At 39.8% G+C, this 16,414-nt stretch overlaps 1 protein-coding gene across 6 annotated transcripts in view; it reads left to right on the top strand.

Moving 5' to 3' along the window:
- The window catches only part of GALNT11 (polypeptide N-acetylgalactosaminyltransferase 11), a 45,301-nt gene that overhangs the window by 2,507 nt on the left and 26,380 nt on the right, over positions 1-16,414 (top strand). For 2 of the 6 annotated variants that reach the window (XM_041408840.1, XM_041408843.1), the window contains exon 2: positions 13,119-13,451. In XM_041408840.1, the coding sequence (XP_041264774.1) occupies positions 13,157-13,451 (295 nt within the window). In that variant the 5' untranslated portion in view covers positions 13,119-13,156. Of the gene's footprint in view, positions 1-4,393; positions 4,481-5,006; positions 5,050-5,161; positions 5,182-9,507; positions 9,808-13,118; positions 13,452-16,414 lie in introns of those variants that run through there. The other 4 variants (XM_041408841.1, XM_041408842.1, XM_041408844.1 and 1 more) reach the window with 4 other exon arrangements.

Raw genomic sequence — 16,414 nt, 5'->3', positions numbered from 1 at the left:
GTAAAAGTGAGGATTTGGGATTTTCCAGTGAGAAAGAGCAGGGTACTGTGGGGGTGAAAAGAACAGAGGCAGGTTGGTTCTTTGGTTACATTCATTAAAGGTCCTGTAGAACAGTTGCAGTCAGAGCAACCAGCAGGCTGAGTTTGGCACTGTGGCAGCTGTGAGACTTCCACTGAAAGGAAAAAGTAAACTTCCAAGATTATAATCATTCCTTCGTTCCTTTCTAAGACTGTTGTTTGTCACCTTCCTAAAAAGTTGCATCTGCCTGGTAGGTGATACTGCAGCTAAAGGTATCCCAAAATCAAGCAATTTCCTTTGGTACCATACATTTTGGAGAGATACTGCCTGCTGTTGCACAGTAAAAGTATGTTGTATTTCAAGTGCAGGAATAAATTTGATTTTCCCTTCTCAAAAAGTATTACAGAGATGAAGTCTGTTTGAATCCCTGTTAGAGTGTGGGAGGCAGATAAACTGTCTTCTTATCTAAGGTTTCTTTTCTAAACATATGGTGGTTTATGGAGATGAAAGCATCTGCTGTTGCAGCTACTGTGTTAATGTATAAAGTAGTGTCAGTGGTGAGGTCTCGGCTGATCAGGCAGGGTTTGCAGCATGAGTGAAAGCATTTGTTCAGCTCTCTCTGTGTCAGAGTTGTATGCACCACATCCTTCAGCCACGTTCTAGCATGTTTCTCATGTGAGTCAGCATTGGGTAAGAATTACTGTAAATGTTCTGTTTGAAGACTCTGTGAAAACTAAAAATACTTTTCTGCAGCAGAAAAGGTAGAAAATTAGGAAGCTGTTTGTACTGTTTCATTCAAAAATTGACTCCAAGCATACTAAATTTCTGATTTTTTTGTTGTAGGAACTTCTGAGTTTATTCCCTGAGATGTGAAAATATGCTAAATCTGTAGATTAAATGACTGATGGTGTTACTGAAATGTAGAGCATGGATTAAAGTGCCTGTAAACATGTGTTTTATGTGCTGTATCTCAGCCCTTTCTTGTGCAGTCTGGCTTGGCAGCCTGATCCTTTGCATGTTTGAAACTGGAACAGAGTGCTCAGGGGTGAATCAGCTTTTCCACTGCTGACACGGATTAGAGACCCCTGGTGCAGGATTTGCTGCTGCAAGAAGAAGTTGTGCAGGCCAGGGAGGAGTCCAGAGCTGCTACCCCACAGTGCTCACAGGTCTTTGATGTCCTTGTGGCTCAAAGTTCAGCTGGGAGCAGGTGAGCTCCTGTGGTTTTGTGTCTCGTGGCAGTAGTGGCATTGCAGGTTCTGTGTTTCTGAAGTTGGCTGTGGCTGACAAGTTCTGCCTTACCAGCTCTTCTACAGAGACTGTTCACATTTGTGCTCCAGCCTCTCTTGCCATAGAACAGGACAAAAGTAACTCCTCTTGCTGCTTGAATGGGAAGCCATACATGCATGAGTGGCAGTTTGGGGGGCAACTGCCTACCTGCAATAACTTCTTGTCATTCCCAAGACTCCAGCTACAGAGACACTGCACCTTTTAAGAAGTCAGATTTTAAATTGACAGGCTAAGCTAATAAACTTGCAGAGGCATGCTGAAAGGTAGGTACCTCAGTGAAGGGTTGCTATGTGCCAGACTGATTTAAGCAAATACTTAATGAATGTTAGAGGCATGTTCATGGAGGTCTTTTTAGTTTCTGTAAAACCATCCAAATGTTGCTTGGCTAAATGACACAGATATTCTTGTGCAGACAAGAATTAAATTGGACGCTTTAAACCTTGGAGGTGGCTTTAATTAAAACACAGATACTTTTCCAGGAAGCACAAACTATCTTGTTTTGATTCAAAACCCTTTATGAATCAATCTTTGTAGGTATTTTGGCTATTTTGCCAGTTCCTCAAGCATAACATCAAGAACAAAGGATGCCACTGTCTCTATTGATATATCTCATATTTGTTATTGAATATGTTTTCTAGAAGTATTTTCTTTAGTTTTCCATTTCCTGAAATACCTTAATTTTGTCAGTTAGCATGAACCTCTTATCTCTGGTGTCAGCAGATGTCGAGACTCATCACCTATAAACCAGGAGATGGCCAAGTTCTGGATTGCACATTAACCTTCTGTGCAAGCAGAGTGTTGGGAGGCATGGCTCCTACTCAAGTGGGAAAATGTATTTTTGATCTGCTATTCATTTTGTTGCAACATCCGTGATTTCAACATCAAAATCCTGAGTATTTTTTTCCTGTTAGAAACATTGGCAATAGATAAGTAGAAGAAAAGTGACCAAGAGGGGATGGAAAAGGAGTGGTCCACAGCCCTTTCCTCAAAGGGATTTCTTATGAGAAGGAAAGACTTAGTCTGTAAGATCACAGAGAAGGAATGAAAGCCTAAGAAAATTAATTTTTGGCATAACTTGTAGAAGTTTGCTGTCCTTACAGGCAGTGTACAATCTGTTTTTGCTAGTGACTTGTTTTGATCCAACAATTAAGGTATTTTCCTTAATGCATGAGGAGAGAGCTGAGACATTGAATTGCTGAGAATCTCATCAAAATCTGCAGCAGAACAAACACTTCAACCAGAGTGTTTCTTGGCTTGGTCTGGTACCTGTCCTGGTGCAGTCAGTGAGTTGAAGAGAGAACACAAAGTAGGTTTATATCCTTAGGATTCCTCTCTTTTATTAATGTCTAGAGACACAGAGGGAAACCTGCATGCAGAAAATACTTTAAACTTCAGATGACAAAATGAATCCAAAGCAAGAAGATTGCAGGGTCTTGGTTTATCTCAGATTTTCTTACTGGGGAAAAATGAAAGTTCCAGATGGCATGGATACTGTTGACTGTGCTAAAGCTTGGAGTGAAAAACTCCAAATAATGTTTGTTTCTGGACATGAGAAATGCAGATGGACATTAAGTTCAACTCATGCTTTTAGTATTTTTTCACTTCTAATTTTTTTTTTAACAATGGCCATTCACATGAAAAAAACACAGGATCTGGTATATTGAGGGAATCACTAAGATAGTGCTATCCTTAACAGCATGGAGACATGTAACAGGGTTAACTCTGAGCACTTTAGCATGAGTTAAATATTCTCCTATTAGAGGCAATCTAGGGATTTAAACTGTAACTTGTTTTAACCTCATGGCGAATTCTGAGGCTACATTTCATCTACTGTTTATATTTTTGTTTGTTTGTGTTTGGTTTTTGTTGTTGGGTTTTTTTACACAAATAAATCCTTTTGTTTATATCAGTTACTCAGGCTCCATAAAGATGTTTGATTCTGCTCAGACTCCATAATGATGTTTGATTCTGGTCTGACTGAACCAAGTACTTATATATAAATTTCTGCCTATTGAAAAGGAAAACCATAGAGAAAGAGAAATGTTGTCTTGTATGATTTGTGGGGAGCAGGCACAGATGTCTAGGAATTCTGGGATCTGAGGCTGCAGGATAAGGTGCAATGTAACAATTCTCATTAAGGCAGTTTGCAACACTCTAGTACAAATAGTAACATAATTGCAGCCATTTTACATTTCGTACATGTTCAGGTGGAGTCTTTGGAAGTTTCCAGTGTGAGTTGGCAGATGTCTTCTGTGTATTTTTTGTATCCAGCTGTTGATACCAGCCTGAGTTCTGCACGAGTGGATGGTTGATGTCTTCTGGGAGCTACTGCAGAACCTGTGCCAAGTGCAGTTTCCATGGTTAGCAGGCACAGGTTTAAAACAGCCTGGCCAACCCCACTTTTTACCACTGTCCCACTCAAAAGTCCTTCAGTGAGGTCTGTTTTGTTGACAGATTTGCTGCCAGCTTTTTTTTTTTTTTTTTTTTTTGGTCAGGATGGTTGCACAAACGAGGCCTTAATTTTTTTTTGGTTTTTTTTTTTTTTTAAAGAATTAGAAAATGTGTTTTCACTTTCCTAATAAATGACTGGAAAAAAAAGCCCAAAGCACATTTGATGAAAATTTCTGAAAATGAACAGCAAACATACCTAGAAAATTTCTGTTCAAATGTGGGAGTCTTATGAAGTTCCTAGGGATTTGGAAAATGAGAACTACAGGAATTTTTATACAACTTAATGATCACTTTCTCTAGCATTACTGTGGTCTAGTCATGAGAAACAATGTTACTGATTGATTATGTGAGTGGCAGGAAAATGACCATGTGTATATTGCCAAATCCATGGATTGGTAGATGGATCATGCATCAGCTGAAAAAAAACCACAAAACATAATAAAAGAGATGTGAAAAATAACTACAAAGAGAAAAAATATATTGACGATTTTGGAGCAGTGAATGCAGCACTGGTGTCCTCAGAGCCATCCAAACTGCCCTGTTTTCCTAGAGAACCCTGTGCTTGTTTCCCCATTCCCAGTCAGGACTTGCAAGCAATAAAGTGTTAAGTTTCTGGCTCAGCGGTTCATTGTTCGCCGGGAATGAAGACACCGCCGCTGCTGCAGTCAATGTGCTCTCCCTGTGTAACCTTGCTCTGCTTTAGTGCCGACTCTTCTGGAAAAAGGTGAGGGTTTTACAGTTCAGCTGCTCCTGTAAAAGTGTCATAATCTAATTATTTTGCGTGAATCTGCATTTTTGTTGTTATTTCGGTGAGCTTTGCGGACATAAAATGTGAGGAACAGATAAGCAGATTTAAACATTTAGAAAAGGTATTAAGCAGCTTATTTGTGTGTAGTTGACCTTGCAAGCTCTCTTACATTCTGCATTTGTATATTGTGCTGAAGGGTTGTTAAACTAATATTTAAATGCATGGATCTTTAATGTGAGAGAGATGCAATGAGGAACAACTTGTGGGGTGTTTAACCTTGCTGTTTTTTAAGCTCTGTGAAGAAGGAAGGGACTGTATTACAAAATGCATTGCAGCTTTATTCGGAGACATTGTGGCTTCTTTCAGAGCTGGTTTTATTGATGAAATTAAAATCTTGCTGTTTGAATTAGAAGAAAATATTTGTCAGCAACAAGAAAGGCTGAAGGTATTTTTAGGACTCCGGGAATGGCATGACATGTATTTGTGAGCCAGATGGCTTAAAGGAACATCCAGCCCAGCAGCCTGAGCGTTTGTCAGGGGGATAGGTAAGGATTTCTTCTTATAACTGTGCTTTGGGAAATAAAAAGCTTTCTTTGGGGGGAATGAGGACACTGCAGCAGCATGAAACTGTGTACTGTATAGCACTTTATTACCCAGAACTGGGAGCTAGGATTTTGGTAAGCTTGTATTTCTAATCCAATAGTTCTTGTTTTCTCTAATCAGGCTGCACTATTGTGTTACTTTTCTTGATGCAGTGTTGCACCACTGGTTGTAACTAAACCTGGTGTTCTTTTCAGCTGTTTGTTAACATGAGATCCTGACTTACAAAAGGTTTTCTTTCCAAAAGTTGTAACTGTTTTTTCCATTAAAATTGTGTCCTTAAATTAGAGACCTCGTGAGATACTCTCACTTCATGGAGTGGAGTAATATGTGGAGAGAAAGGAATCCTTTATCAATTAGGGAAAACCCCAATATGTTCTGTTGTTGACAAAGAAGTGGAAGATGTTACTTGAACATTTCTTTAAGGATGCTTTTTTAAAAATTTTTTTTTTAAAATGTGAGTGGATAAAAGAGGAATTTCACATTTTTATTATAAAAAAGCCAAAGTGTTTGCATACACTCTGGAATGGCAGCCTGCTAAGTATGGCTTTTTTACTGGAGTTGAGAAATTCCTTGATAAGCAAATTTATGTTCCTAGAGGAGGCATTTCAATGTATATTTCATAGATTTGAAAATGATACTATGCAATATTTAGGCATCTCTGGTTAAAGCCCAAAAACTGAAATACAAGTCAGTATATGAGTGAGTCATTTGACACTGGAAAAATAGTGAGGGCTGAGAACATAAAGACTTAAGAAGATGAATTTTTAAATGTGTCCTAAAACACTTAAAGCTTTTCAGACTTCATATAATTGGAGTATAGTTTCACAGATCTTCAACAATTCATGCAACTAATCTATGTGCCTTACTTTATCTTTAAAGTATAATGAATATTATTGGTATTTTAAGATTATCTGTAAAGTGTTGCTCAAGATTTTTGTATTCATTCCAGGAGGATTTATTTTAGGTGGTATGACATGGATTTGTATATCTGTGCTGAAATGACTAAACTGTTAGCTCTCAAAGCTTTGAAAGTTGAATTTAGAAGGGACTTGCAGAGGCTAATTAAAAATAGATCTTAATGTGTCATCTCATTAAAATGAATGGGAACAGTAGTCTTATGCAAGAGGACAGCCTGTGGTCCACAGGATATTTCTGTGAATGACTGTTGGTGTGACTGAACATTAACATGATTTAACATTAGTCTTTTTTAGTTCTTTCTCCTACCTTGCACCTCACTAAATAGCCTGGGTCTGTTTTCTTGGTAGGTACCCTGTAGGTAGCAACAGGCTGCTATTTTAGTTCTCATCCCAAAGCTGTCTCTTCTGCAGGCTGAAGGAGCCCAGCATCCTCAGTTCTCACAGGGCTGTTCCAGCCTGTGACCATCCTAGTGGCCTTTTACTGACCTCACTCCAGTTTTCTGATGTCTGTCTTGTACTGGCAAATCCCTCCCTGGGTGCTGTCCTCTGCCTGTGGTCTCAGGGAGCTGTGGAATTGCACCCCTGGGTCAGCTGCCTGTGCTCCTGTGGGTCCATCCCTGAGCTCTCCTTGCTGCAGGGCTGTGCTCTGGCTCGGGCTTAGCCAGGCCTTGGCTGGTCCTTGTCTGCAGAGCTGTTCCTCAGGCTGTGCCAGCAGCCACAGAGTTTGTCTGTCCCGGGTGCAGGACTTGGCATTTGTCCCTTCTGAACGATTTAGGTTCCTGTAGGCCCAACCTGTCTTTACATGAGTGTTTACTGCCTGCATTCTGTCAAAAAAAACCCCAAAACTGCCTGCATTCTGTCAAAAAAAGCCACTTAATTCATAAAGTGCAATCACCCATCTCTCTGTAAGGTCAAAAATTAATGGTGGTTTTTAATTAAAAGAAACTGGTAGGTAGATCAAATTTAGTGATAAATCAGTCCTGTAGGAAGGTTTTTAAAGAAGGAGTTAAATTGGCTTGGTGCTGGAGCACATGAAACGCTTTTATTTGGAAGTGTCTATTACTTTTGCTCTGGCTGCATATTCAGTGAATGTTGTTCCTAGTGATATGTGTTGGATCTGAAGCAAAATCTGCCTGAGGTGTCCCTTATCTCATCTTGCTGGTCTATTAACTCTGACTTTCCCTGATGAGAGAGATTCTAATGGAAAGGTTGCCTGGAAAAAAATAATACTTTTGCAAGTGCAGAAGGTGTGTGAATGGCATCTCTGTTTGTGTGATGAGTGTGTCTTACTGCAGTACTACTTCTTCCTAATCTGGCCTCTGTTTATTGCACTGTTAATGCTGTTGTTTGATAGTGATTCCATCAGTAAATTGGAAAGCCAGTTCATGGGTAGCTGTATCATCTTGGAGGCCAAGAAATGTAGGAAAGGTTCAGGCTACTAAATGAGCAAAGTTGCGTTCATGAATAGTGTTGGTTTATAGTCTTGTGTTCTGCTCTCCCCAAAGAATAAGTAAAAATTATAAGCATCTACAGAAAGTCATGCAGAAAAATATCCTAATACTCTGTAGAAAGATAAAGTAGTTTAGTGATTTTTTTTGTTTGTTTTTTGGTAGACAAACTTCTTAAAAATGAAGATTATACACATCTGTTCCTTGCCTCAGTGTAGTTCCAAAATATACAGGTAGTCTTGCAGGGGACCTGAGTAGTATGAGTTGAGTATCTGTCTTTTCCTGTTTTTTTTTTTTTTTTTTAAAGAAAAGCTGTTCTTGGAAAAACTACAAGCAGACTTAAAGGTTTTCTCAAATAATTTTTACTCCTATTTCAAAAATCTTGAGGTTAGTCTGATCCTCTCTTTGACCTCTGACAAACATGAGTTCTGGCACAGTTATGAAATATCTACTCATACGGTGTGTTTACCAAGCTGTTGACATTAATCCAAGCAGATGTCAGTGCTTAAGCAGTGGCAGGTCATAGAGTCTGTAGCAAATATTGCTCTTGAAGCCAAAATATTGTGGATTGTGGTTGACATTTTTTGCTTCCTTTAAAAATATCCAAGCCCAACACATTGGGCCAGTGTTACTGAGAGCTGTGCAGGTTACTAACAACAAACCCTCCTGGGCTGTGGGGGGAACACAGTTGTGTCCTTGTTGGGCCAGTTATTAAATGAATGTAAATGTTCCTGGGCTTAATGTATGAAATGAATGTCATGGTGGTGGTGTAAAGCTGCTAAAAGAAGCTGCTGTGGCATGAAAAGCCTATTGCACGGTGAGTACTGCAGCTCAGGTCTGGCAGGTGGGCTCCTGGAGCCCTTTTCACCTTTGTGATTTATTGAATTCAAGAGACTTTTACTGAGTTACTAATATTTAACCTTTATAGTTCTCTTAAAAAAATCAATTATTTACTACTTGTGCAAGGAACTGAGAATTATGTACTGGAATTTGTGGAAATTAGAGAGCAGCATTTTACTCCTGGCATTTCTGGTATGTGGGTCTGCAAACTCAGTTCCAAGACTTTGCCAAAGGAAAACTGCCATGCAATAAATACATGACAGTCAAAATAGAGCAACAAGAGAGACACTGAAAGGCTGAATATTTGGTTAGAAATTCTCAGAATACTGTTCCTTTCAGCCTTGGTCTCTTCAGAGCTGATGCTGATGGAGACAGCTTCTAAGATATGTTTTTTCCTCTCTTGCCCCCCGATCTGAATTGTAATTTCCTGATGTAGGAGATACTGCCACCTTGGATGATTTGTGTTTGTCATGTTGAAGTGTCTCTGGATTCCTGAGTACACCAGAGTGAACAGCCATGAACTCCATGCATCTCCAGGGCATGGGAATGAATGCCTGTAAAATACATAAAGGTGTTATCATTTATTCATTACTTGCTCTGGAAGCTCCTATCTTGCCAAGGGAAGGGAAATGCCTTCTGTTTATTCTGGAAGTTCTTCACTACTTGAGTTTTTGGAAAGAAGAATTGTTTGAGGTGTTTTTTTTTTTACTTTTGGCAGCTGTACTGCTTTTCAGAAATGAAGGGGAGATGCATGATAGACCCTCGAGTCTAGTTTCTTTCCAGGAAAATTTGTGAGGAGCTGCATTGTGAAACAATTCTTCTTGTTATGTTTAAATAATGGATTATTCTTTTGTGGCGTTTAGTATTTTTGTTTGAACTTGAATAAATAAATAGAAAAGGATTTTAACTACTGTCCAAATAGCAATTTATTGGTGACTGGACTCATTGTTATAGTATTGCATAAGTGAAAATTATTCTTATGAACCCGTTGGTTATCTGAATTATGCAGTTCTGCCTTTTTTAAAATTTCAGTTGTTTCTATCTAACTGTTCAAACCTGCCAGCTGTGCTTCCATTAGCAGAGCTTTAGGCAGTTGAGTTAAAAATACATATAATCTGTTTTTTTCATGCAGCATGTATCAGGACTGAGAAAGATCCTTTGGATTTGAAAGGCATGTCCTTTGCATCGCCTGTATTCAGGAACAGGTTTCTCTATTTAAGGGGGAAAAAAAAAGTGAGGAAGAAATAAAGAAAGATTTGACTTTGCTTAAGATTCAAAATCCTGCTTGAAGAAACCAGCTGGGAGAGGATGGATGTTTAAGACACTCATCAAGATATTATGACCATCCATAGGCTGAAACAGTTGTTGGGTAGATTGGAAAAATGTATTTCCTAGAAGACTTCACAACACTGGAGAGGAAAGGAAATTGGACAGAGTAAGACTTCTGTTCACTGTGTCTGCATGGAAGGAGTTCATGGATAGGGAGATGGCTGAGGTAAGAATCAAGGGTTGAATGTCAGGCTCTGTGAACTGAATGTTTCCTCCTGTGTCCTTGTCCCCAGCTGTAGTCTCCTCTTCTTCTCCCTCTGCACTTATCAAAGTGGCTATTTTTGTTGCACACTGAAATGAGTGGAGGGATTCTTGGTTCTTGGTATGTTGAGGAGGAGCAGAGATCCATGCATACAAAGCACAATCACACAAATGTAAGTGTAGGGCTGGAAAGGTTCTCTTGGTTCCTCAGGGCAGATCCCAAGCAGGACTGACATGGCTGAAGACTTGGAAACCTCCTCTGGCCTAAACCACATCTGTAAGAAGTCACTCAATTTAAAACTGTCTAAAACTGGAATGTGCAGCTCTGACACAGATCATGACTGTCTGCTTAAATGGTGGAAGTGGTTGAAATCCAAAGGACAGTGTTTGTGTAAATACATGTGTGTTGGTGAATAAAGTAACCTAATAAGCCTCAATGTGCTTTTCATACACAGGGTTAACTTTTTTTTTTTTTCCTGTTCCACCTTCAGAATGGTCTACATAGTGAGTCTGTATTTTCCTGCCAAATAAATTACCAAATGTCTTGGTTGAATAGCAAGGTACTGAATGGGCACAGGCTGTTTTAATTTTGGTTTTATTTAGTTTTGGTTTGTATTTGTTCCTTTTGTAGCAGTAGCCAAGCATGAGTTTTTATCCTGGTTAGAGATGGAAGGGATGTACAGCAGGGTCCTCACTTTGGTGATTATTAATTTATCCCTTCCTCTTTAATCTGAGTGTGTCAGTCACAGCAAACTTTAACCTTGTCATGGCTGGAAGTGCCAGAGCAGCAGGTGTAGCTCTGAGCTATGAAAGAGATGCAAGGACCTATGGAAATATTTAATCCATGAGGAATTCTGCTCTGTGTGCCTGTCTTCTGACTGTTACCAGAGATAGATTTTGTTTGTTTCTTCTGTGCAAGCTGCAGTGCTTGTATCCTTAAACAACTCTGAAATGAGAAGGTTCCTTCTCTGTTATAGTAATTTTTATCTTACTAGGACAGTTCTGTTCCAAAGTGTCAGGGCATGTTAGGATTGTCCATCTGTGTTACCATAGTGAATGGAAAAACACCTCCAGCAGTTTTTGAGGAGCAGAATGTTAGGCTAGGACAAATCTTTCTGCTGATGACCTTCTGGTGGCCATGCAAAAAGAATCTGGCAAGCACCCAGATCCTCTTTTATGGAGAAGCATGAATTGTCTGCAGACTGCTGAGCAGGAAGAATTATTATAATGAGAGGATATAGCTGTTTGTCTGCTCTTGCTCCTCTGCAGCCTCACGTGCTTGTTCTGAGCCAAGGTTCACCTTGGTGTGGTTGTGTTAGCACAGGGATGAGGCACTGGGGATTGCTCATCTGTACTTCTCTAACTGGGAAACCTATTCTGCTAGCAAAAATGAGGATTTTCTTCAATCATTTCTGCCCCAGAGCATTCGATGCCTCCCTAATTTAATGGCCTTGCAGTTAAGCAGCGCGATTTCTGTGTGACAGTGTTAGAGAGAGCGCCTGTTTCACAGAGAGTGCAATTCATCTGTATGCACAGGGTCAGCCTGAGATTTAAACCCTCTGTAAGACCTTTTTAAGCTCCTAGGGCTCAACTGCTCTGTAGATTGTTGCCTTGCAGAAGTGAGGGAGTTTGACATGGTAAGAACAATGGGTAAATTATTTTTGAGGAGGGTGGGTTTTGGTTTTTGCTTTACTCTGTGGATATTTTATTCTTGGGTGATGATGACTTGCTGCAGTCTGGGAAATGTAAGCTTGAATTTTGACATATATTCTTTTTGGATCCAAGTCACTAAGGACTCAGAATTACATTGCCAAAGCAAATGGTGTCTATAATGTTCTTTGGGATCATTAACAGTTTTTACCTTTGTTTAAGAGTTTCCCATATTGAGAAGGAATAATTTCTTTGGACTCATAAATATTCTGGTTTGTTCTTTGCCAGACTGACCTGAAAACTTCGGTAGCTTCCGACTTTTTGAATAGTTTGAAAAACGTATCAGCATAAATGATTGACTCCTCCTCCAATATTTGTTTTCTTAAATTAAAAGTTTTGCTAATTAAAAGGTGATTACATTGTTTCCTCACTTTTTGTTACTGTGGAAAGACTTTGTTTTGGTTAGGTAGTAATGAAAGAAATCATATTCTTCAAGTCAGCATTTTCCCCCCTCAGTTTGAGGAACTGATCTGTATAGTTTTTAAGGCGTGTGGGGTTTTTTGTGTGTTGCTTGGAGGTTTTGTTTTGTTGGTTTTGGTTGGTTTTGTTTGGTTTCTTTTACAGGGTGGGGGAAGGGTGTTTAACATTTTTTACATTTGGGGAAGTCCAGAAAGTTTTCCCAATTCCCCTGGCCCATAAATAAAATCTTTTCACCAGCTTCATCTGCTTCACTTCAGAGTTTTGCCTATGCAGTATAGCTTTGGGAGAAATTGTCTTATGGATGTCTAAAGTAAAACTCTAGTCTGAGTTGCTTCCTCCCAGCTCTAGATGGGCATCTCCTTCAGGGAATATGAAAGCTTTTCTGGAGTCTGCAGAGGCCTGGAGGAACCCAGTAAATTGCCTTAGAGCTTTTCCTTCTTTTCCTGTCCCATCTGTCTTCTTTCTGTGGAGAAGATTATCTGTAAATCTTCTGACTGTCTTGGTGCTATGTGTTGTTCAATTGCATCCCATGTTTTCTGGAACTCCTGGGACATTCATGAGGGCTATTCTTAAATCTGGGGCAAAAGGAACTGAACCATGTAGCTTTTTTGAATCTGAGGTCTCTCATTCTATGCTTTAGGATAGGATCTGAGCTATGAAAATGGATACACATGGACTTACTCTTGGGCAACTGGCTCAGAGTGGCCCTGATTGAGCAAGGGGGTTGGACAGGGTGACCTCCAGATGTCCTTTCCAGCCAAAACAATCTGTGAAGAATCAATTCCCTGTGTAGATATATTTAATTATATAGTTACATGTTTAATTCAAGGCAGGAATACTAGAAGTATACTGTTGTAGAACAGTGATAATTATATAACTATTCTGAGGAGAATTCATCATTTTTACCTTTAATTGTGGTGTGTTACTGGGCTCTTAATGATTGTTTGCTCCATATTTTAAAGCACTGGTATCCACATTAAATGTGAAAACTGGTCATGTTTACTTTTTGAATGGGACAATGAAGGTCTGTGCCTAAAGTTTAAGCTCTAAAAACAATTTAATGGAGGAGTAACATATTGAATGTATTTTGCAATGTATAAGGTAACAGGCAGCACTCTCAAAATGTGTGTTTTCACTCTTTACCAGGTAATTGAGAATGGGCCCTCAAGGATGCTGAGTCTACAATGGGAAGTGTCACACTTCGCTATTTCTGCTATGGGTGCCTCTTCACATCCGTGACCTGGACACTTCTGCTCTTTGTTTATTTCAACTTCAGTGAAGAGAACCAATCCTTCAAGAATGTGCCCATCAAGGGGCTGGAACCTCAGAGGCCATTTCCAAAAAAATTCTATCCCCGTTTTACACGGGGGCCAGTTCATATACCTGAATTGCAACAGAAAGAGAATAAGATAGGAAACTCTTTTGGAAATCATATCCAGGACCCAGTTAAGGGGGAGATAGAATTCTCTCCTGAAATGGGTAAGTGGTTTTTAGTGTTGGTGACAAACTTAGTAAAACAACAGGAGAAATGAGATTTTTTTTCTTTTTTTACAGAATACTATCTCAGGGGAAAGTGTATAATGAAGGAAATTTTGTTTGTTAAAATGCAGGTGGTACTCGTGGCTCTCTTCATTAGGAATTACTTGAAATTTATTCTACAGTGCTTAATCCAAAATACACTCCAACATTTGCATCTATGCTGTGTAAGTGTTGATGAAGACTGGGTTACAGCAGGGTCTGCCCTTGATGAACTTAATCTTGCTTTTGGAAGGTTCAGTGCGTGCTTGTTTCATATCTTACTCCTGTTTTAATTGGGCTCAAATACATAAGCCTTAATTAGCTGCAGAGAGACTGTACTTATATGCAGTAATTAAAAATAACATGGTATCAATAAACAATGAAGAGTACCTGTTGATTTGGAGAATATGCTTGGAGTATAACTTAATGTACAAGAAATGCATGTGGGACACACTTGCAATGCAAGATTGAGATGACAGTGGTTAGAGCCAAATCCTATTTACTTTGTACCAGCAAAGGTCTGTATGTTTCACTGGAGCATGTTTCATCAATTAGGTGGTTTCGTTTTGTGCTCCAAAATAAAATGCTTTGTGTATTCTAGTGCTTACAGCATATTCACTGCTGGGTTCAGACGTGCAAACAGGCACATTGTGTACTGGCTTAAATCTTGGTTTGAGTCTGGAGGCAGAAGTGTTGTGGCAAAGTGTTGGGGTATTGGCTTCTGCTGCTGCTTTGGGGAATAGAACACAGAAATGAACCTTCATAGGCAGGGTTCAATGCTCAGACCTCAGTGAAGTCCCCTGTCATGACTGTGGACGAACGGTGAATCACGAGCTTCGTGAGTTTGTACAATTTTACCAAACTTCACCTTCTGAGTTGGTTATTAGACCTTTGTCAATGTTAGAAAAATGGCAGTTCATGTTGCCCTGTGGCATCACAAGTGTTTTTCAGTTCACTGCAAAAAACCTGAGTGCCAAGTGGGGTGAAGGCCAGTCCAGAGGTGGCCATTTCTTTCCAGCTATTCAGTCTGGGCCAGGAAAGAAATGGAGCTTTTTAGCTGAGAAGTTCTTTGATCTTCAAACCAAGTGACTGGTTTGGTTGGTGAAAGCCAAGGCAAGTTACAGTGCCAGGATAAATTCTACAGGAATCATCAAGAGACAGCTCTTAAGATGAGGTATTGTAGGAAAGGGTTTCCTGAAGTCTGTGTAGGGTAGAACAGTGATAAACACAAAAGAAAAAAATAAAGTGAAAAGAAATGTGGTGTATGATAGTCAAAATCAAACTGTCATCTGGTAGGTCAGTCTGTCTTTTGTTTTTTTGTTAACCTTTGAGCCGCATATAACACTGCTGAAGTAAAGCCTAAAATGAGGTTTTGATTGCAAGCCCCTTGTTTTTCAAGGGCTTCTTTCTGCTGTTTGAACTGAAATCATTCAGGTCTTTTGCATGCATTGGATACTCTTCTTCATGAGAAGTTTTTAAAAATATTAGCACTCCTTGAATATATTCATAAGATCAGAAAAATGTAGTTAGTGGTTGGCTATGGATGGATTGTAGAATGAAATATTTGGGGTGTGTTTTACATTCGTGCTTGGTATGAACAAAACATTTTAAGGTGACCACATTATAAGGTGCCACTGATTATGCCAGAATAATGGAGCTGGGTGCCTGAACTGACCAGATGGAGACATTTCTTTGGGAGTGGATGTGGTTCATTAGGGGACTGACTGACCCCTTTAGGCTGCTGGGGCTGGGGGAGTGACACTGCCACTGTAAACAGAGCTCATTCCTACCCCCACAGTGCAGCTCATGCACAGTGGGAGCACTCACCCCTGAGCAGCACAGCAGTCACAGGACACTGTGTGGGTGTGTCCCCATTTATCTCACAGATATCCCTACCAGCACTTCCCACTTGGTCCTGCTCAAATGCCAGGGCATTTACTCTTGAGCTGTTGCACAGTGCAGCTGCATTGCCATTGCTGAACTCGAGACTAAAAGCCACAGAGTGGTAAATATAAATGGTGGGAACGTGGATGGAATTCCCTCCTGAAGATCACCTGGTACCTTTAGGTAGACTTTGTCATTGAGACACAGCTGTGCTCCAAAGGCCCAGGTGGATTACTTGTTTTGAAGCTTTTTTTCCATTTCGAACTTCTAAAATTATTCTCTTTTGTGTTTAACGCAATTCATTTTCTCCAGGCTTGAGCTTAGCTGGCTTTTGCATAGCTGGTGAAAACTGGAGAACATGAGGTATGGAGACAGGCTGAGAGGATTGAGTTTATTCTGCCTCAGAGAGAAGGCTGAGGGGTGAGATTTTATTGCTGTCAGCAGCAGCTGAATAGGAGGCTGCAGGGAAGATAGAGGCAGATTCCTTCCTGAGTGCATGGGATTATAATAAGAAATTGGAGCGAGGGCATTTCAATTATGGAAGAGGAAAAACATTTTCAGTGTGATGGTGGTCAAATGCCTGAACAGGGAAACAAGAGGTTGTAGAATCTCCATCGTTGTAGATACTGAAGGCTTTCAAAACTTAACTGCACTGGTTCTGATTTAGCTGGACCTGCTTTTGGGAAGGAGATTAGACCAGATGTCCCTTTCAATATGAATTAGTCTGTGAATGTATGAAACATATTTTCCTGGAAGTATGGTATCATGTGAATGAGGAACCCTCTTGTTAACTATTTTCTGCAGATTTTGAATGATATGGAGATGATGGGCAGGGTGAAAGGAGATAACTTACATGATCCTTGCTCACTTCTTGTACTGAAATTTCAGTAAAATTGCCTGTGTGGTTTGATAATAAGTGAAGAGGTGACAGGCATCTCATTCTGTGCAGCCAGTTGAATAAAGACAATAAAAAATAATCACTCTGCTCCCTGAATTGTTGCAGAAGTGGCTAGAGACACAGGTGGTGGCAGACACCAGCT

The sequence above is a fragment of the Onychostruthus taczanowskii genome, unplaced genomic scaffold, assembly GCF_017590055.1.
Source record: "Onychostruthus taczanowskii isolate IOZ18803 unplaced genomic scaffold, ASM1759005v1 scaffold3, whole genome shotgun sequence".
Classification (NCBI taxonomy): Eukaryota; Metazoa; Chordata; class Aves; order Passeriformes; family Passeridae; genus Onychostruthus; species Onychostruthus taczanowskii.
The sequence above is the reverse complement of the archived record's forward strand: the minus strand, read 5'-3'. Positions and strand labels throughout refer to the sequence as shown.